This window comes from Capricornis sumatraensis, chromosome 1 (assembly GCF_032405125.1).
Source record: "Capricornis sumatraensis isolate serow.1 chromosome 1, serow.2, whole genome shotgun sequence".
Taxonomy (NCBI): domain Eukaryota; kingdom Metazoa; phylum Chordata; class Mammalia; order Artiodactyla; family Bovidae; genus Capricornis; species Capricornis sumatraensis.
In genome coordinates this window covers 189604127-189627204 of record NC_091069.1, presented here as the reverse complement: position 1 = coordinate 189627204, position 23078 = coordinate 189604127, and the positions used below count along the sequence as shown (strand labels likewise).

The window sequence follows — 23078 nt, the reverse complement described above, 5'->3', positions numbered from 1 at the left end:
TCTGAAACTGGCTGGAGGCACTTACAAGTATCCAACTTGAAGAATGTTCCTTAATTTAATCCAAAATTCCCCAAGTGCTATCCTACAAACTGAACCTGGCTTCGCAGAGCCCAGGGGCCGGATGGCAACCCTTCCTAGCTGGTAGAGTGAACAGTCCGCTGGGCCCCGCCCACAGGCCACTGGCTGCCAGATTTGTGCGAGGCGGCACACGGGGCTTGCGGGCAAGCACGAGATGTAGCGATGAGTGGATCAGAGAGAAGACTTGGGGCTGCACTTCCCGGAGAACACGCGTTTGAATCAGCCTTTATAATGCCAAATTTGTGACAACCAATTCAGCCTTCCACTGAGAATTGACATTAGCCCTCAACTGACATTTCCTGAGGTCTAAAATCCCTAATTTTAAAGCATGGCTCCAAAGGCTTGATTTAGCTTTATAAAGCTGCCACAAATCTTTGGCTACTATGCTATAAAAGTTCCTCTCCCTCCTGTGCAGAGCTAAGGTAATCCTCCAAGCTAAAGGTCAGTCTGTTTCAGGCATAACAAGGTTATCAGACAATCCCTGGCCACACAAGCCTTCCTGAATTGACACAAGCCCTCAGTGTGCACTGCAGACCAGTTACTAGTAACTATCGAAACAACATTAATTACCCAGTGCACCATCTCAAGCATATACCTGGACAGTATCCAGCCTGCACCTCAGAGGAACTGCAGTATAGCCCTGGCCAGTCAAGAGAGATTCCTCTCCCAAACCATTGCATTGCTGGTCTTAGCTCGAAAGCACAGTGACGTGACACGATGACTGCCCGAAGTGGCAGCAGCTCAGCTGCCTGGACCCAGCCATGACCCAAGGCAGCAGCAGAGGAACCCTGTGTTCTGTGAAGACGCTGGGAGACGACACACCTGCTCAGATTACCCACCTGCTCTGTGTGACCTCCATGCACCACGGCCGTGGGTCAGCCACTCGGGAGACTTGTGACTACAACAGTCCGTCCTGCAGGAGGGAAAAAAAAAGAGCAGCTCTTCTTGTTTTGACTTAATTCATTCATTAAACAGTTAAAACAGCACTTATTATTGCTTTGTTCCTGGAATAATGCTGGATGCCTTCAGGAGGTTTACAGAGCAGTGGGTGACAAGACATGGAAACCAGTGTACCAGAGCTTTCCAGCAGTGGAAACGGGGCCAGGGGCCTGGACTTACCACCCGCAGTGAGGGTGGACAGCAGGACCGGGTGGGGACACAGGGGTCAGGGCCCAGGGGTTCAGCCACAGGCAGCCAGGGCTGGATCACGGAGGGCCTCGGCAGCCACACTACAGGGCTCACAAGCCGTTTTTCACAGGCGACAACAGGAAATGACTAGAGTGTTTCCAGCACTCTGTGGCCATATGGAGAAGTACAGGACATTTCAGAGAGCAGCTGGAGAGCAGTCTTTACAGCCAGGTTAGGGACAAGGGACTGGGACTTAACGCACAGGTGCTGAGAGTGGAGAGAAGGGGCTGGATTCTATAAACAAGAGGTGAGAGAGGGAATCTAGAATGGCCCAGGTTTCTGGCTTAAGCCAGGAGTGACATTTGACATGCCTGCACAGTGGGATCCAGGACCTAGAACTATGTTTGACAGGCAGCAGACACAGGTACAGAGTGACAGAGCTCAGAAGACAATTTCACGGAGGTAACTGAAGCCACAGAAGTGGAGAGAAAAGAGGGCTAAGGCTGCACTTCTGGGACCCCACACTGCAGAGCGCAGTAGAGGTGGCAGAGGCCGAGGCACACGAGCCAGGCGGAGCATGGCCTTGGGGTGATCACGTGTCAGCAAAGCAGCCAAGATGAGGAATGAAGGTATCTCAGCGGGCAAACAGGAGTAGGGACAGTTGCCAGAGCCTTGGACAGTTAGGCTTGTCCTTCTGGAGCTGGACGCTGACCTCCAAGGCCTCTCATAGGTAGACACTTGACCTAAACGTGCCTTCTCAGACCATCACCAATCATAAAGAGGAGCCATGTCTTCTTCATTGCCTGTTTTTCGGGTCTGCCCACAGACATGAATCTCATTTTGGACTCCATACGGAAGGTCTATATGATCTCAGCCTCCCATCCCATCTCTGAAAAACATTTCTTGCCTCATCTGTAAGTCACAGGGTTGTTAGTATTAGCTACATATTCAGAAATATCAAAGCACAGCAGTGTGACCTTGGGCGGTTCCCACACACAACCACCCTGGCTTCTTACTGGCAAGATGAGGGCTAGGTTAAAAAAAATTATCTTGCCTTGAAATGACATTAGTTTAGAATAGAATCCTCTGCCTGGCAAGAATGACCAGTACTTCACAGTAGAGAAGAGTCTGGCCTGGTGGGGAAGATGAAGAACCACCATAGCCGAACAATTCCTTGGTGCTGGGCACATACTGCCATTTAGCTCTTACCATCGTGTGAGGTGGGCACCGCTCCCTCTCGCTGTCATGAAACCCAATGCTCTGTGCCCGCCACCATACAAGCCCGGCCCTCTACAGCACAAGGTGCAAAATTTGGCATAACCTTTCGAGATCACCAAAAGACCCCAAAACTCCCCTATAAATCCTTTCAAGAAAAACTCTTAAATTCTCAAATTACATTTCCTAGAAATAACTGTCAATCATGAGAAGCTGTTCCACTACAGGGAAGCTACGACAACCCCCGTCTGCTATGTCAGTAAGATGCTCACTTCAGAGAAAGGACATTTTCCAATGTAAGATGCAGTTAGGCTCAGATTCAAGTTCGAATTTATCCAGGATAGTTCCTTCTAATTCTTAATTTAGCTTTAATTTTAACCTAGAAAGCAAAACCTAAAAATAGCTTTTTGTGTATGACACTCACTGCCACAAAGTATTACCTACCTTTCCTGGGAAAAATTTAGAAAACATTGCAGCTGTTATTTCAGACCATGCCAGAGAGAAGATGTTCTTAATTTTTACCTGTCAACCAAGCAAGGAAAGGGGTAGGTAAGTAAGAGTAAATATTTCACAGAGGTGCTAGAAGGCTGACATTAAAAAGCAAGCACTTCTGACCTTTCCATGTGCACACTCTTCAGGTTCAGGCGCATGTTAAATAGAACAACGAACAGTGAGATTCCAGGCCAGCACTAGTGCTCTTCAAAAGAGACACACACCCTCTGTTTACAAACTAGAGAGATATAAACTTTTATTTCACAACTTTGTCATAATTCACTTTCTAATGAGACATGTTCTGGGGACAGTTTAAAATACTGGGAAAGCTAGATGCTGAGTATCTTCCAGGCAGGAGCAAAGATGTGGTCACTCCAGGGCCGCTGCATTCCTGGGCCTTCAGGCAGCACAGACCAGACGCGCCAGTATTGTCCAGCCCCAGTTACTTAGAGCCACCTCCTTTTTTGGGGCTGTTAGTCCTCATTTCATGCCAAATTTTCACTAGAGGCTCCCTGTTCTTCCAAATGAGTTCATGACCGTAAGTAATATACCATCTGGGGAAAAGAAGAACAAACCAGGTCCAACATTCAAACAGTATGACATACAAATAACAAGTACCATGATACCACGTTGACATCTTAAAACCTGAATGCCACTGTCACTTACTAACCAGCATATTAAAATAGCTGATTACTTAACATAGATCAATGACTTACCTTTAATATACAGACTATATAAAAAACGGAAGTAGAATGGAACCAAACGTGACTACTCCATAAGTACTACACGCATACTACTTTTAATTCACCATAACCCTGCAAGTCAAATACTATCACTTTCCCCATTTACAAACATGAAGAAACCGAGTCTGAGAGAAAGTCATTTGGCCAAATGCTAACAGCTTCTAAGTGGTCAATCAAGGACTCACTCACAGGTCAGACTGATTCTAAATCTGGACTCTTTTTTATTACGTCAAGTGTACGAAATGTCAAGAGTTAGAATTTACTAATAATGATGGCTATACTTAAAACAAGAGAAAGAAGACCACCCTAAGATTCAAATCCAATTAAAAAACTCTTACAAGAAACAAAACACTTGTCAGGACTTTCCATTAATAAACTGTCTTCTAAACTCTTTTTAACCTTATTTCAAGCAAAGAGTCAAATACTTTAATCTTATGGGTACATTGTTTTGATTATAAGTCCAAGTTCAAATGTAACTGGTCATTTGGTTAAATTAAAATTAGGAAAATATTTCAAACTAGCTTCTGCCTCTTTTTGGCAGCAGCATCACAGTCTAGCGCTCAGTCTGAAACTCCAGCTCTGCAATGACTCGCTTTGTGACCTTGGACAATTCCTCCTTTCAACAGCTTCCTTTCTACAAGCTGGAATATCTCACAGGATTTTAAGAGTATTAAATTAGACCTTAGCTTAGGCACATAGCTATCATTACTGCAGCAGTACAAGGTGAAGACCATAAAATGTGCTCCAGGGACATAAAGTCAAAGAAATGTGCAGAAGGTTTCTAAGAGAATCAGTACCATTTTATAAATATTTCTCAATCTAGATTAAAGATGTCAGAAAAGATGAATTCTGGATATGACTGAGATCGAGTAAATGAAAGGAGCTGAAACTAGAAACAGCAAAAAGAAAGGATTCCTCTGCCTTTCAGATCCTGGACTTCAAAAATGCACCTGATTCAGTTTTCAGAAAAAGGTCATCTAATTATAGCTGAGAAAAATTAAAAACTGCTGAGGAAAAGCTCCTTTAAGTATACATTTAAGTATACAGGTAAATTTGGAGTTCATAAAACAGAACCCCTTTCATCAATCTTTATGTTTCTCATACTATAATATCAGGTCAGTTTCTACTATTTATAATGTGCTGCTGTTAAAGCTCGAACTCACACATGCTATTCTTTAATCATCACTGAAAATTATAAATGGCATAATGGCACTTAGTTCCACCGCCTACTGGGCAAACCTGCTCCACTAAGAATAGATTTTTATTTTTAATTAAAAAAATCTAAGTTTTCCCACTGTCGTGAAATAAAGTAAAAATCAAATAAAGGTCAAAGGTAACATTTATGCAAGAAAACAGGGGCCATCATGGATCCAGCACACCAGACAGACCAGGTCTGCTGAAGGGCCTCTCATCTGTCTATATTTCTACGGTGGCGTCGCTACAGCACTGCTATGCTTTAGGCCTGAACCACAAGTGGGAGATCTTGTAACCACAAGACAACTGTAATCACTATGGTGTGACAGGCAAGAAGGCTTTGGATCTGGGTGCAGATGCTCAGTAAGCAGTCAACGCTCACTGATGGCGTCGGCCGCTACCCCAGCCATGCTGCGCGCACCAGCACACTCACCGCAGGCAGAGGACCAGTTCCACCCACTCAGGGTGTCTGCCCAGCACTGCTGAAGTCAGCAGCGTGGCGACTGGGCAGGGAGAGGTGGCTGGAGAATAGGGGAAGAAATACAGCACAGACTGGGGGCTGGGCAACAGTATCCAAGAAGGGCTAGGAACTGTGACAGGTCATGAGTTGGGGTGATATGAGGTTAAGGGTAGGGTAAAGGCACAGAGGGTCTCTCTCTACAAATGACCAAGGCAGGAGAAGGGCCAAGAGTCTCCCCTTCTCACTGCACACGTGAAGCGGCTCAAGACCAAAGCAAACCGCACTGCGATTTCCTTGCCCTCGCAACCTTACCTGCCCTGCTTCCATACCCGAACTAACTGCCTTACTCAGGGGTAAGGAAGGAGAGGACCTGAGAAATGTCAGTCAGTCATACTCAGACTTACATTCCAAAGAGAGCTCCCCCAAGATGTGCTGCATGATCAAAAAATTTCCATCCCAGGATCATTCCTGCTGTATCCATGGCAATAATGGCTTTTAGGGCCTGAAAGCCAGAAAAGAGAACAGAACTGATACAACTTTGATTGTTCCAGCATTGACATTTCTAATTTAAGGGCAAGAATTCAGTCAATGTAAAAATATCACCCTGTCCCCAGCACTTCACATCATAAAAATACTCACATTCCCTGCTGTGAACGTGAACATTGGAAGGAAGATGATGGCGAGTCTCCCTTCCGGGATCTTAGTGCAAACGGCTGCAAGGACAGTCATGATTGCGCCCGACTGCAAACCAACACATAGGGGAAAATGTGAAACTCTCACTGTTCACCTGTTTAGGACTACAAAGTCTAAAGCAGAAATACTTCTTACAGAAAGCTTATAAGCCATACATTTCTAGGGGAGCAAAGTTAAACAACTTTCCATTACTAATGTACAAAATAACAAGCAAAGGGGCTCCAAGTCCACGATACAGTAACCACCTGGCAAGGACGAAACTACAGGCAGTAAGATGTAACAATGTCAGCACTTGACAAACTTCAGGAACCCTATCACATGCATCACCATATTTAGAGACTAAAAATGGACTTCTCAAACCTCAACAGAACTCCTTCAATCAGCGAGTGAGCATGAATTCTCCCAATATGCACATGTGTGGAATTCCTCCCAAATTTAATGCTTTATCATAACTCATGTGAACTTTGTATCCTACTTCATAACACTAAATGTTTTCCTTAAAAGAATTTAACAAATGTTCTGCTCCAGGAAAGCATGCCAAATTTGTCCCGTGGCTCTCCATGACCCACCCCTCACAGAATCCTCCCAGGGACACACATGCATCTGCCTGCTTGAGAAGCTCTTTCCTTCACAATCTTGTATCTGAGAATAAAAATAATCGAAACTTCACAACCTTATGACCCGTAAGTCAATCATCTCTTGTTATAACTGAAATTATAATTGCTATACAGTTTCATCATCTATAGTGTTTCTCCACATTGCTACAAATCTTCATAATTTAAATTGATGATGGCTATGAAATACCTGCTGGATAAATTACGATAATGTAACTAAACTTTCTTAATGTCACATGTTCCTAATTTCTCTGGATGGTACAATAACTGAGAAACTGGATCATAATCCCTTGTTTACATTAAATCTCAAGATCATGATTCATTCAAACAGTTGGGCCCTATGCTAGACGCTGAGGATACAGAGGGAATAAAGTCAACAACTCCTGCCTTAATGGAGCTCACAGCCTGGCACAAAAGACTAAAATAAGTAAAAGCAACAAAGCATGGTCGGCTATGACGGGGGGCTCGGCAGCCGCCAAACTTTTCCAAAGCAGTATCAGTGCTTTACTCCATCAGCATTATACGAGATTCCAGTTTCTCCACATCCTCACCAGCACCTGGGATGACCTAATCATCTTTGAGATATAGTGATATCTCAGTATGGGCTTTATTTTCATTTTCCTAATGACTAGTGATGTTCATCTTTTCATGTGGTTATTTGCTATTCATATATCTTCTTCGAAGCATCTGTTCAAACTTTTGCCCGTTCTATAATTTCTTTATATAGTCTGACACACGTTTTATCAGACTTCTGACGGGCAAATATTTTCTTTTAGGATGTTATCTTTTAACACTGTCTTTGGAAGATTGTAAATTTTTAGCTTACATAAAGCCTGATTATCATTTCTTTTCTTATGGGTCCTGCTTTTTGGTGTCTCAACTATGAAGTCTTTGTCTAATGTAAGATCACAATGAGTTTTTTCTATGTTTTCTTCTATAAGTTTTTATCTTAGGTTTTACATTTAGGCCTGTGTTTCACTTTGAAGAAAACTTCAAAATACTCCTGAACCAGATTTAACTTTTACCATTCTGCCACATTTCACTTATTTTCTCTCCATACAATACTTTTTTATCCTGAAACATTTGAGAGTAGGTGGCATATATCAGACCCTTTTACTCCTAAATACTTCAGTGTATACTTCCTTATATTAATATATCCTACAAAATAGTTCTCAATTTCAAGAAATTTTACATTGATACAATATTTTCATTTAATCTACAGAATATACTCCAGTCAGGTTAATTCTTCCACTAGTGCCCTTGCGGCTGTTTCCCCCACTTATTGCATACAGTCGTCCTGTCTCTTTGCTCTCCTAAAAGCTGGACCATTTCCCCAGCCTTTTTTTTTTTTTTTTTTTAAAGGGGGGGGTCCATTTTCATTAAAAGCCTCTGATTAAAAAAGGTGAAAATAAAGGATATCTGCATAGAGTAAGCCAAACATTTTCCTAAACAAAAAGCTGTGGAAATTCCCTGGTGGCCTGGTGGTTAAGAATCTACGCTTCTACTGCCAGGGGCCAGGGTTTGATCTCTGGTTGCAGAACCAAGATCTCACAAGCTGTGCAGTACGACCAAAAAATAAATACAATAAAATGTCATTAAAAAAAATAAAAAGCAAGTTGCCATTTATTCAGACACATAAATACTTTTAAATCTGTGTAATATAAAGGTCACTCTGAGAAAATTTTAGAAGGATAATGGGACTGCCTACCTTTAAAATAGTAAGTACAATAAGTTACAGTCACAAAAAAACTGGCTTTACATAGAATGGCTATTAAGAATTTTCTTTAATATTTAAATTTCTGTAATGAGCACTTTAGGCTTTCCAGGTGGCTCAGTAGTAAAGAGTCCACTGGAATTGCAAAAGGCCTGCAATGCAGGTGTCCTGCATTCAATCCCTGGGTTGGGAAGATTCCTCTGGAAAGGAAATGGCAACCCACTCTAGTATCCTTCCCTGGGAAATCCCATGGATAGAGGAGCCTAGTGGGCTACAGTCCATGGGTTCACAAAGGAGTTAGACATGACTTAGCAACTAAACAAAAACAATGAGCACTTTAGATGGAGAAAATAATCATTGATAAAGAAGGAAGAATCCCTCAGAAGAAATGGAGTAGTCCTCACAGTCAATTAAAGAGTCTGAAATGCAGTACTTGGGTGCTCCATTCATTTTCAAGGCAAACCATTCAACATCACAATTACCCAAGTCTGTGCCCCAACCACTAATGCTGAAGATGAAACTGGATGGTTCTATGAAGACTGTCTGACACCAAAAAAAGATGTTCTTTTCATCATAGGGGCCTGGAATGCAAACGTAGGAAGTCAAAAGACAGCTGGGATAATAGCCAAGTTTGGCCTTGGAGTACAAAATGAAGCAAAGCAAAGGCTAACAGAGTTTTACCAAGAGAATGCACTGGTCATAGAAAACACCCTTTCCCAACACAAGAGACAACTCTACACATGGACATCACCAGATGGTCAATACTGAAACTGGACTGATAATATTCTTTGCAGCCAAAGATGGAGAAGCTCTATACAGTTAGCAAAAACAAAACTGGAAGTTGGCCCAGATCATGAGCTACTTATTGCAAAATACAGAGTTATATTGAAGAAAATAGGGAAAACCATTAGGCCAGTCAGGTATGACCTAAATCAACTCCCTTATGATTAACAGTGGAAGTGACAAACAGATTAGGGATTAGGTCTGGTAGATAGAGTGCCTGAAGAACTATGGAAGGAAGTTCGTTAACACTACAACAGGCGGTGACCAAAATCATCTCCAAGAAAAAGCAATGCAAAAAGGCAAAATGGTTGCTGAGGAAGGCTTACAAACAACTAGGTAGAGAAGCTAAAGGCAAAGGAGGAAAGGTAAGATATACCAATCCGAATGCAGAGTTTCGAAGAATAGCACGGAGAGGTACAGTCTTCTTAAGTGAACAATGCAAAGAAAGAGAGGAAAACAAAATGGGAAAGACCAGCGATCTCAAGAAAATTATAGATACCAAGGGAACATTTCATGCAAAGATGGGCTCAATAAAGGACAGAAATGGTACAGACCTAACAGAAGCAGAAGATATTAAGAAGAGGTGGCAAGAATACACAGAAGAACTGTACAAATGTGGTCTTAAAAACCCACAAAACCACGAAGGTGTGACACTAACCTACAGCCAGACATCCTGGAGTGCAAAGTCAAGTGGGCCTTAGAAAGCATTACTACAAACCAAAGCTAGTGGAAGTGATGGAATTCCAGCTGAGCTATTTCAAATCCTAAAAGATGATGCTATTAAAGTGCTGCACTCAATATGCCAGAACATTTGGAAAACTCAGCAGTGGCCACAGGACTGGAAAAGGTCGGTTTTCATTCCAATCCCAAAGAAGGGCAATGCTAAAAACTGTTCAAACTACTGCATAATTGCACTCATTTCACACCCTAGCAAGGTAATCCTCAAAATCCTTCAAGCTAGGCTTCAACAGTACATGAACCGAGAATTACCAGATGTACAAGATGGATTTAGAAAAGACAGAGGAACCAGAGATCAAATTGCTAACATCCACTGGATCATACAAAAAGCAAGGGAATTCCAAAAAAAAAATCTACTTCTGCTTCACTGACTATGCTAAAGCCTTGACTGTATGGATCACAACAAACTGTAGAAAATTCTTAAATTTTCTTAAAGAGATGGGAATCTCTTTAAGGCAGATCACCTTACCTGCTTCCTGAGAAACTTGTACACAGGTCAAGAAGCAAGTTAGAAATGGACATGGAACAACGGACTGGTTCCAAATCAGGAAAGAGTACATCAAGGCTGTATATTGGCACTCTGCTTATTTAACTTATATGTAGAGTATGTCATGCAAAATGCCAGACTGGATGAAGCACAACCTGGAATCAAGATTGCTGGGGGAAATAACAATAACCTCAGATATGCAGATGACACCACCCTTATGGCAAAAAAGCCCAGAGGAACTGAAGAGCCTCTTGATGAAAGTCAAAGAGGAGAGTGAAAAAGCTGGTTTAAATTCAACATTCAAAAAACTATGATCATGGCATCTGGTCCCAAAACTTCATGACACATAGATGGGGAAAGAATGGAAACAGTGACAAATTTTAATTTCTTGGGCTCCAAAATCACTGTAGATGGTGACTGCAGCCATGAAATTAAAAGACGCTCGCTCCTTGGTAGGAAAGCTATGACAAACCTAGATAGCATATTGAAAAGCAGAGGCATTACTTTGCCAACAAAGGTCCGTCTAGTCAAAGCTATGGTTTTTTCAGTGGTCATGTATGGATGTGAGAGTTGGACCCCAAGAAAGCTGAGCACCGAAGAATATGATATGAAGAGCGAAATCATTGGAAAAGACCCTGATGCTGGGAAAGATTGAGGGCAGGAGAAGGGGGAGACAGAGACAGCATCACCAACTCAATAGACACGAGTCTGAGCAAACTCTGGGAGGCTGTGAAGGACAGGGAAGCCTGGAGTGCTACTGTTCATGGAGTTGCAAAGAGTCAGACATGACTGAGCAACTGAACAAACAACAATGGGGAAGCAATTTCGATAGTATAGGATTTTAACGCTCGTCTTTAAATTCAGCTAACCACGTTATGTTTGTTTCATTGGAGAGAAAGTTTAATTTTACTGGTTTTTTTCCTTTCTCAGAAAATAAGGTCTCAACCTGATTTCTTCTGAGTTTTGTTGACTTTTTAAGGCTTTATTTAAAAATCTAGGATACATAAGTTACATATCTGCTATAAAGCAGGAAAGGTGAGGGGTTACTCTTTAACTTTCAAATTCTCAGTGACACTGACATCCACTCTTTTTAATATAGTATATGCTGATAGATTGGAGAAGGAAATGGCAACCCACTCCAGTATTTTTGCCTGGAGAATCCCATGGACAGAGGAGCCTGGCGGGCTACAGTCCATGGGGTCACAAGAGCTGGACATGACTTAGTGACTGAACCACCACCATGCTAACAGATTATGGGGGCAGATGCTGAACTTCTAGCCAGAACAAATCTTTCAGGGAGTCATGAACCCAAACCCGTACAGACCCTAGAGGTCTGCCTCCTTGGTTAAAGGTAAGGATCTTTTATTCTCCACTCATAACTTGATTATACAGCCTATAAGTTATGCATAAAGGTCAACTCATTATTAGGAAACCAATTTTCATAAGTACTTTTCTTTATTTAATCTTCATGTATGTTATCATATAAAAGCTTTTTGTCTGTGATTTTTTTAAACTATGAATTTTAAATGAATTTGCTTTAAGAAGCCTTTTGTTTCTGCAAGCTGCTGCTGCTGCTAAGTCACTTAAGTCGTGTCCGACTCTGTGTGACCCCACACACGGCAGCCCACCAGGCTCCGCCGTCCCTGGGATTCTCCAGGCAAGAACACTAGAGTGGGTTGCCATTTCCTTCTCAAAAGCATGAAAGTGAAAAGTGAAAGTGACGTCAATGAGTCCAACTCTCAGTGACCCCATGGACTGCAGCCTACCAGGCTCTCCGTCCATGGGATTTTCCAGACAAAAGTATTGGAGTGGGGTGCCACTGCCTTCTCCTTCTGCAAGCTACATACTGCTAAAACCCCCAGGTGTTATATGTAAAACAAATAAAAGACAACTCTGAAAAGCTTAGAAAGGAAAGCAGCCCAGCTAGAAACCTTAGGAGCCAAGGAACAACATAGTGGTGAGTTTTCTTTTGGCCTCATGCTGCTCAGACTGGGCTCTGGTGAAGCTCACAACCTGGAAACACAAATGAACTCAGACAAAATAGGTCTGTACCCAAAAATACTCACTCTAGCCAAAGGAACAAGAAAGCAGTCTAGCAAGACAAAAAGTTTTCAGACAACAACCACTCTACTCCAGAACATTACAGAAACAACCATGGTCTGATCCCCATCAGCAAAAGCTGAGTGCAGAGTCTGGACTTCCATTCTTAAAGACTAACAAGGCACCCCACCCTCTGACAGGGTGGTGTCAGTGGAAGTCACTCACGCAGCAGTAATAAGGCACTCTTGCTCCTCCTAGACAGAGTGGTATTAGCAGAGGTCTACTGAGGAGCCAGAACTCCCCACCCTGCAGCAACAAGAGTCCTTCCCCACCACGGTCAAAGGGGCTGGAGAGGGGAACCTGGACTACCAACCTCACCCAGCAGTAGCGGTTAGAGCACCGTCAGAGGAGGCCTGCCACACAGATTTAATTAAGATTAAAGTCTCATAATGTAATACCCAAAATATCCAGGTTTCACTTAAAAATCACTTATCAGGGAATTCCCTGCAGGTCCAGTGGTTAGGACTCAACACTTTCAGTGCCGTGGCCCAGGTTCAATTTCTAGGCAGGGATCTAAGATCTCCCAAGTAGCATGGCCTGGCCAAAAAAATAAATTAAATTAAATTAAAATTAAAGTCACCCATTATTCCAAGAACCAGAAAAATCTCAACTCGAATGAGAAAAGATACCAACCATCAAGATGACACAGATGTTAGAATTATTTAACAAGCATTTTAAAGCAGCCATCATAAAAGTGGTTCAACAAGCAATCACAAACATGCTTTAAACAAGTTAAAAAAAATAGCATAGAAATAGAAAGGCTCAAAGAAATAGAAGATATCAAGAAAAATGAAAACTAAAAACGGTAATAACCTAAATAAAAACAATGAATGACTCAAGAGAAATGAAAGGACAGAAATAATTAATCAGTTACCTTGAGACAGAATAGCAATTACCCAATATGAACCACAGAGAAAAAATAGACTTTAAAAAAAGTTACTGGGGTTTTAGGGATAATAAACTATCTAACATCATGTCAGAGTCCCAGAAAGAGAGAAGAAAAAGGGCAAGGCAGAAAAGGGACCTGAAGAAACAGCTGACCAACTCCCAAAAGACATAAACCTAAATATGCAAGAAACTGAGTGAACCACAAACACGATTAACACAGCTGTCCATGATGAGACACACAGTTAAACTTCTGAAACTAAAGAAAAAGGAAAAGGTCTAGAAAGTGGTACTAGAAAATGACATCTTACCTGCAAGGGGAAAAGCTACTTGAACAACAAAGAATTTCTCTTCAGAGATTATGGAGGTCAAAAAAAAAGTGGCACAACGTTTTTCAACTGCTGAAAGAACTGAGCCTGGAGTTTTATATCCAATGAAAATATCCTTCAGAAATGAAGGGAAGAAAAAAAAAATGAAAGGGAAAATTAAAACACTCTCAGAACAAAGAAAACTTGAGAATCCGTCACAGCGGACCTAACTGGCTAGGGGCTGAAGGAGTGGCTAAGAGAAGTTTTCTACACAACAAAATGACAGGAGGAGGCAATCTTGGATCATCAGAACGAATCAAGGAAAAAGTAAAACTTACGTGTAAATACAACAGACTGTCCTTCTATCTTGGAATTTTCTAACTCATGTTTATTGGTTGAAGCAAAAATCATAAATGTATGCAAAGGAAATATTTAAGACAATTAAAATCTGGAGAAGGTATGGGGCAAAAAGTGAGGTAAGGCTCACTTCACTCAAATTAGTAAAATGATACCACAAGTAGATTGTGGTAGTGATATACATAGATTGTAGTACCCAGAGAAAACGTTAAAAAGTTATACAAAGAGATATACTCCAGAACACTACTGGTGTTCAGTCGCTAAGTCCTATCCAACTCTTTGTTACCCCATGGACTGCAGCACACCATGCTTCCCTGTCCTTCCAGAACACTATAGGTAAGTCAAAATGAAATGCCAAATGAATCTGCACTAGCTATTGTTTTGTTTCACTTGCAGCTTTGTAAGAAAGAGACTGAAGATACTCTCCTAACTAAGCATGAGAAATCAGTTTATGTATAGTTTAGATCAGTGATAAGCTAAATCAATGAAATTACAGCAAGCAGGTCATCATAATGCTGGTACGTCGCTTGTCATGTCCAACTGTGTGTGACCCCATAGACAGCAGCCCACCAGGCTCCCCCGTCCCTGGGATTCTCCAGGCGAGAACACTGGAGTGGGTTGTCATTTCCTTCTCCAATGCATCAAAGTGAAAAGTGAAACTGAAGTCGCTCAGTTGTGTCCAACTCTTTGCGACTCCATGGACTGCAGCCCACCAGGCTCCTCCATCCATGGGATTCTCCAGGCAAGCGTATTGGAGTGGGGTGCCACTGCATAACATTGGTATGCAAATTCAGCCAATGATAAACTGTTTATAAACACAACCATACAAACTCTATGGGATGCAGCAAAAGCAGCTCTTGGAGGGAAGTTCACAGCAACACAACACCTTCTTTAAGACGCAAGAACAACCTCAAATAACCTCAGTCCTAACCCACCACCCAAAAGAATGTGAAATAGAAGAACAAACAAAACCTCAAGCTAGCAGAAGGAAGCAGACATTAAAGATCAGAGAGGAAATAAATAAAATAGAGATAACAGGGAAAAAAGAACCCAACACAGTAAACAGCTGGTTCTTTGACAGGGTAAACAACACTGACAAATCTCTGACTGGGCTCACCAAGAAGAAACGAGCGAAGATCCAAATGAAATAAGAAATACAAGAGGAAAAATCGTAACTGATACCACAGAAACACAAAAAGCCATTAAGAGAATACTATCAACAAATATGGGCTTCCCTGGTGGCTCAGAGGTTAAAGCGTCTGCCTCTAATACGGGAGACCTGGGTTCGATCCCTGGGTCAGGAAGATCCCCTGGAGAAGGAAATGGCAACCCACTCCAGTATTCTTGCCTGGAGAATCCCATGGACGGAGGAGCCTGGCGGGCTACAGTCCATGGGGTCACAAAGAGTCGGACACGACTGAGTGACTTAACTTATGAACAAATATATGCCAAGAAATTTGACAATCTAGGAAAAAACAGACAACTTTCTAGAAACATACAGTCCACCAAAACTGAATCAGGAAGAAATAAATAATTTGAACAGAACAATTGCTAGAAATGAAGCAGAATCTAAAATTTAAAGAAAAATCCCTGAAACAAAAGTCCAGGACGAGATAGCTTAGCTGGGGAAATCTATCAAACATACAAAGAAGAACTTAATACTGCTCCTTCTTAAACTCTTCCAAAAGACTGAAGAGGAAGGAACACTTCCAAAGACATTCTATGAAGCCAACATCACCAGGATACCAAAAGCAAAGACATTACCAAAAAAGAAAATTACAGGTCGGTATCTTTGATAAATACAGACACAAAAAAAATCTCAACAAAGTATTAGCAAACTGAATCCAAGGACATATGAAAAAGTCATACACCGTGACCAAGCTGGATTCATCCCCAGGTCACAGGGAGGGTTCAATATATGCAAATCAACCAATGTGACACGCAGCAACAAGAGAAGAGACAAAAACCACGTGACCGTCTCAACATATACAGAAAAGGCATTTGATACATTTTAACACTCACTCGTGATAAAAACCCTTATAAAAATGAGTAGAGAGGGAACATAACATAATAAAAACGATTTATGACAAACCCACAGCCAACATAATATTCAATGGTGAAAAGCTGAAAGCCTTCCTGCTAAAATCTGGAACAAGACCAGGATGCCCACTCTTAGCACTTCTCTTCAACATGGTATTGGAAGCCCAAGCCACAGCAATCAGACAATAAAAACAAATAAAGGTATTCAAATCGGTAGGGAAAAGGTAAAACTGTCATTATACACAAATGACAAGCTACTATATATCAATAGAAAATCCTAAAGACTCCACACAAAAACTACTAGAACTGATAAATGAATTCAATTAAGGCAGCAGGACACAAGATTAACATATAGAAATCAGTTGCATTTTTTTTACACTAACAATGAGACTGTAAACAAACAACGCCCTTTAAAATCACATAAAAAATAATAGAAACCTCACCGAGGAGGTGAAAGATATATGCTCAGAACTACAAAATATTAATAAAGGGAATTAAAGATGATACAAAGAAATGGAAAGATATCCCATGCTCTAGGCTTGGAATAATTAATACTATTTAAATGGCTATACTACCTAAAACAACCTACAGATTTAATGAGATCCCTATCACATTATCCATGACATTTTTCACAGAACTATAACAAATAATCCTAAAATTTACATGGAACCATAAAAGACAGAATTGCCAAAGCAATCCTGAGGAAAAAGAACAAAGCAGGAGAGGTAATCCTTCTAGACTTCAGACAATACTACAAACCCACAGTAATCAAAACAGTGTGTTAGCACTGGCCTCAACAGACATACAGCTCAACGGAACACAACAGAGAGGTGGGGGTGGTACCACATACCAATTAATCTTCAACAAAGGAAGCAAGAATATAAAACAGGAAATAGCCTCTTTACAAGTGGTGCTGGGAAAGTCGCAGAGCTGTATGTAAGTCAATGAAGTTAGAACATACCCTCACACCATGCACAAAAATAAACTCAAAATGGCTTACAGACTTAAATGTAAGATATGATACCATAAAACTCCCAGATCATAGGCAGAACATTCCCTCACATAAATCATACCAATGTTTTCTTAGGTCAGACTCCCAGGGCAATAGAAATAAAAACAAAAATAAGCAAATGGGATCTAATCAAGCTTACAAGCTTCTGCACAGCAAAGGAAATCACAAACATAAAAAGACAACCTATAGAATGAGAGAAACTATTTGCAAATGATGTGATGGACAAGGGCTAAATTTCCAAAATATACAAACAGTTTATACAATATCAAAAAAACAAACAACCGAATTGAAAAATGGGCAGAAGTCCTAAATAGACACTTTTCCAAAGGAGAAATACATAAGGCCGATAGACACATGAAGATGCTCAACACTGCTAATTATTAGAGAAATACAAATCAAAACTATAATGAAGTAACATCTCACACTGCTCAGAATGGCTATCATTAAGAAGTCTACAGATAAAAAAATCCTAGAGACGGTGTGGAGATGAGAGTGTAGATCGGGGCAGCCACTATGAAAACCAGTATGAAGATCACTCAAAAAAAAAACTAGAGTTGCAATATGATCCAGCAATCCTACTTCTGGGCACCCAGACAACACTATAATTCAAAAAGACATATACATGACTATGTACCTAGCAGCACTATTTAAAATAGCCAAGACATGAAAGCAACCTAAATGTCCAATGACAGACGAATGGATAAGGAAGATGTGGGACATATGTATAATGGAATATTACTCAGCCGTAAAAAAGAATGAATAATGCCATTTTTCAGCAGCAAGGATGGACCTAAAGATTATCATACTAAGCAAAGTGAGAAAAAGACAAATACCATATGACAACACTAACATGTGGAATCTAAATACAACACAAATCAACATACCTATGAAATAAAACCAGGCTCACAGATATAAAGAACAGACTTGTGGTTGCCAAGTGGGTAAGAGGTAGGGCAGGGAAGGAGTGAGAGTTTGGGATTAGCAGAGCAAACTATTATATATAGGATGGATAAACAACAAGATCATACTGTACAGCAAAGGGAAGTATACTCAATATTCTGTGACAAACCATACTGGAAAAGAGTATGTGAAAGTATATACGTATAACTGAATCACTTAGGTCTACAGAAGAAATTAACACATTGTAAATCAACCACAATCAGATTTCTAAAACTTACAAAAACTATTTACAACTTCAAGGGAAAAAAATTCTAACATTTTTACATATGCTACTTCCTACAATAAATACTTCATTGATCTCTGCCGTCTCAAGACTAAGGGTATATTTAGCAGCAAACAAACTTTTGAAAATCAGAAAATTTGAAAAGCTTCCTGCCAATAACTAGTTAGAAATTCCATTTTTAAATAAGATTCAGAACATGCACAGCTCTAACAAAATCCTTACCAAAATCTAGTCAATATTCTTGCTCCCTTGTGCCAATGTTAATTGGCAAATATTCTTGAACAATCTTCATCTTTCAAAGGCAGTAAGGCCAGTACTTTTAATTTTCTACCACAATTCTGTCAATAGTATTTTTTTCTCCACGTTTCTCATTAAATATACTATATACTGGAGAAGGCAATGGCACCCCACCCCAGTACTCTTGCCTGGAAAATCCCATGGACAGGGGAGCCTGGTAGGCTGCAGTCCATGGGGTTGCTGGGAGTTGGACACGACTGAGCAACTTCACTTTCACTTTTCACTTTCATGCATTGGAGAAGGAAATGGCAACCCACTCCAGTGTTCTTGCCTGAAGAGCCCCAGGGACAGAGGAGCCTGGTGGGCTGCCATCTACAGGGTCGCACAGAGCTGGACACGACTGAAGCGTCTTAGCAGCAGCAGCAGCATACTATATACCTGATGACTTGCTTTTCTTTCATTTTAACCAAGCAAGAATAAAAGTATCGGGGGATAAAAATTACATCCTGCAATGGCTCGATAGTATTTTGATGACTGAACAGAAACCACCACTTCCACCTTATGCTTCTCACTATGCTAAAAGCTCTCTAAATATCTGCATTGCAAATCAGAAATAGGCACGTTATCACAACTTTATATTGAGAAACAGGTTCAGAGAGGTAAAGTAACAAGTCCTGGAAATCACAAATAAGTGGCAGAGCTGGGATTCAAACCCAGTCTAATTCCAAATGCCAGATCCCCTGAACTAACGAGAAACGTATTCCCACCTTCAGAACCTCCAATGTCCTCTAAAGACGACTCAGCCCTTTCAGTGTATTATCAGATGTGTGTAATGTTTGCTCCCCAACTAAACTAAATTTGAAGTCAAAGTCCATGTCTGATTCATCCAACTGGTCTTCACAAAACAGGTACTTAATTGACAAATGAGGTACAGAATAGATTTGAGATATATAAATTATACTGGCACCGAATTTTATATAGAAAACATTCCACAAAGAAAAAAGGGTAGGGGGCTATAGTTAAAGCATAAAGGTCACAGGACAAGATATCAGCCTCATCAGGAAAATTAAGTAGACACAAATCTGAGGAACAGACAAATTATGGCATGATTATTTTACATAAGGGTGCTTTTCTGAAATTAAACATTTGTAGAGTTTCTTTAAACATAACATTTCTATTTGAAAACATTTAAGTGCATTAGTATTTATGCACAATTAAATGTGTAGTCTTTAAAGAAATATGTAAAGATTTCCATGTGTCTAGAAATTTGCCATTAAATGCAAAAGAAAACAGACTTGTAATTTTTACAAAATCATCCAGAACATAACTGAGACCAGGAAACTGTGATCTTGCTCACTGGATGCATTCCCAGTCTCTACCAAGTACAGTGCCTAGTAGTCCAACCTGCATAGCACACAAATACTGATAAAGAATACAGGTACAGAATAATACTGATAAAGAATACAGATAAAGGATACAGTACCAGATTCAAATCTCTATTTAGAATTTTTCAATGCTAGATTAAGCTCTCTGGTTTATGGGGATTGGATACCCACTATTTTGACTACTCCTCATGATATGTACTCTGTGCCAGTACATATCAGTGAAAGACTTCACTTTCACTTTTCACTTTCATGCATTGAAGAAGGAAATGGCAACCCACTCCAGTGTTCTTGCCTGGAGAATCCCAGGGACAGGGGAGCCTGGTGGGCTGCCGTCTATGGGGTCACACAGAGTCGGACATGACTGAAGCGACTTAGCAGCAGCAGCAGCCAGTTAAGTATATATAGATGACTAAAAGCTATAGCCTGAAATTTATAAGGCTTTACAAATGTATACATTCTATATTAGATTCAGATTAGTTAGTAGTATTATTTTAATATTAATTTCCTGCTTTGATAGTTGTATTGTGGTTTTGTAGCTAATAATAGGGTTAAGGGTAATAAGAATCTTTGTACTAATTTTGCAACTTTCTTGTACGTCTAAAATTATTTCAAAATGAAGTGAAAAATTTTAACTAGAAGTACTTACTGCACCAAGTGATGGTCCATATCTTCCTGTGGCAACTTTACACACATAACTGACAAAATTGGAAATAACACCTGAGAAATAAATCACATTTCAGTAATTTCAGTGACGTATAAAAATGGCTTCCATTTCTGACCTCTACCCCAGGAAGACCAACAGTTGGGTTTCTTCAGTCAAGGTGCAGGCATAAATACTTATCCTGCCTATCACTTCAGATACATTATAGGGAAAGCAAAGTCTGAGCCACTGCACCACTTCCTAAGTAACACAGGATCATTCACTCTACCTCTTAATTTTCATTTTCCTCATCTACACAGTATGAAGAAAGACTATGGCCCAAACTCACCAACTGTCCGGGAATTCTCTGGACTACATGCTATACACTAAATCAGAATCTCTGGAGTGGGACCAGGGAGTCTGTATTTTACCAGTTTGCCAAACGAAGGTGCTGCAGATCCAGACTAGACGATTTTTTAGGTCCCTTTGGCACCAATGTCATCTGACCTTGAGTGTGGCTAATTTCGAAAAACAACTTTCTGTGGAGCAGGAATTAATGGCACTTGAAAGAGACTCTTTGTACCTACAATGACATTAATGCTCGGGGGAAAGACTACACACATAGGCCAAAGATGGCACTCAGCTTCTGTTCTGACGGACTAGATGCATGAGTAATTAACCGTGATTAAGTACCCACTCTGGACCTTGTCGTAGATGCTTCTATCCTCATCCTTTCTACAAGCCCATGTCATGAGAGTGAGTATTACCCTCAGAGAGGTACAGTCTTTTCTGCAACATGATACAGCTGGTAGCGGAAATAGGATCTGAACCTAGGTCTTCCATCTCCAAGTTGAGTGTCTTTTCACTACACATAACTGGCAGGTATACTGTTTTTAAATGAAAGGATTTTAGGAATGAATTTTTATACTTTACGGCTTTAAGTACATTTGGCAAACAAAATACATTTTTTTGAGACAGTTCACTTCAGTTGCTCAGTCATGTCTGATTCTTTGCAATCCCATGAACCGCAGCAATCCAAGCCTCCCTGTCTATCACCAACTCCCAGAGTTTACGCAAACTCATGTCCATTGAGTCGGTGATGCCATCTAACCATCTCATCCTCTGTCGTCCCCTTCTCCTCCTGCTTTCAATCTTTCCCAACATCAGGGTCTCTTCAAATGAGTCAGCTCTTCGCATCAGGTGGCCAAAACACCGGAGTTTCAGCTTTAACATCAGTCCTTCCAATGAACACCCAGGACCGATTTCCCTTAGGATGGACTGGCTGGATCTCCCTGCAGTCCAAGGGACTCTCAAGAGTCTTCTCCAACACCACAGTTCAAAAGCATCAATTCTTCTGCACTCAGCCCTCTTTATAGTCCAACTTTCACACCCATATATGAGCACTGGAAAAACCATAGCCTTGACTAGATGGACCTTTGCGGACAAAGTAATGTCTCTGCTTTTTAATATGCTGTCTAGGTTGGTCATAACTTTCCTTCCAAGGAGCAAGCGTCTTTTAATTTCATGGCTGCAGTCACCATCTGCAGTGATTTTGGAGCCCAGAAAAATAAAGTCAGCAACTGTTTCCACTGTTTCCCCATCTATTTCCCATGAAGTGATGGGACCAGATGCCATGATCTTCGTTTTCTGAATGTTGAGCTTTAAGCCAACTTTTTCACTCGCCTCTTTCACTTCCATCAAGAGGCTCTTTAGTTCTTCTTCACTTTCCGCCATAAGGGTGGTGACATCTGCATATCTGAGGTTGTTGATATTTCTCCCTGCAATCTTGATTCCAGCTTGTGCTTCTTCCAGCCCAGTGCTTCTCATGATGTACACTGCATATAAGTTAAATAAGCAGGGTGACAATATACAGCCTTGACATACTCCTTTTCCTATTTGGAACCAGTCTGTTGTTCCATGTCCAGTTCTAACTATTGCTTCCTGACGTGCATATGGGTTTCTCAAGAGGCAGGTCAGGTGGTCTGGTATCCCATCTCTTTCAGAATTTTCCACAGTTTCTTGTGATCCACACAGTCAAAGGCTTTGGCATAGTCAATAAAGCAGAAATAGATGTTTTTCTGGAACTCTTGCTTTTTTGATGATCCAGCGAATGTTGGCAATTTGATCTCTGGTTCTTCTGTCTTTTCTAAAACCAGCTTGAACATCTGGAAGTTCATGGTTTTTTGAGACAAGCAAACTTTAATCAACCAACTGCCAATTTAGCAGCGTTTAGGAACCCGGAATCCTGAGTTATCATTTTCAAGCTGAGATAAAGAAATGCTGCTAAGTCCAGGATGACTAGAGTGGTTCCATACTAATGTATCCTTGCAACAAAATGAACGAACTCATTCTTGACAATCTTACTGGAGAGCTCTAATCAAAAGCTTTCTGGAAACTGAACACACTTTGGAAATTAGTGTAAAGTTATTTAACAAAGATCCACATGATCAAAGCAGCCGAGAAGTCTGGGAACCACTCATCTATAAAATGGTGGGCCTGAGCTAAAGAAACCAAGGCCCTGGGAGACAAAAATGACATGCTTAAGTACTATACCAGCTTGTATCCTTCTCTATATACAATCTGAGAAACAAA

At 40.8% G+C, this 23078-nt stretch overlaps 1 protein-coding gene across 4 annotated transcripts in view; it reads right to left on the bottom strand.

Moving 5' to 3' along the window:
• Positions 1-3190: 3190 nt before the first annotated feature.
• Positions 3191-23078, bottom strand: part of PARL (presenilin associated rhomboid like) — a 53348-nt gene continuing 33460 nt past the window's right edge. For 2 of the 4 annotated variants that reach the window (XM_068975084.1, XM_068975102.1), the window contains 4 exons: positions 20493-20563; positions 5950-6051; positions 5715-5812; positions 3191-3467 (listed from right to left, as the gene is read on the bottom strand). In XM_068975084.1, the coding sequence (XP_068831185.1) occupies positions 3356-3467; positions 5715-5812; positions 5950-6051; positions 20493-20563 (383 nt within the window). In that variant the 3' untranslated portion in view covers positions 3191-3355. The remainder of the gene's footprint in view (positions 3468-5714; positions 5813-5949; positions 6052-20492; positions 20564-23078) is intronic. The other 2 variants (XM_068975092.1, XM_068975110.1) reach the window with 1 other exon arrangement.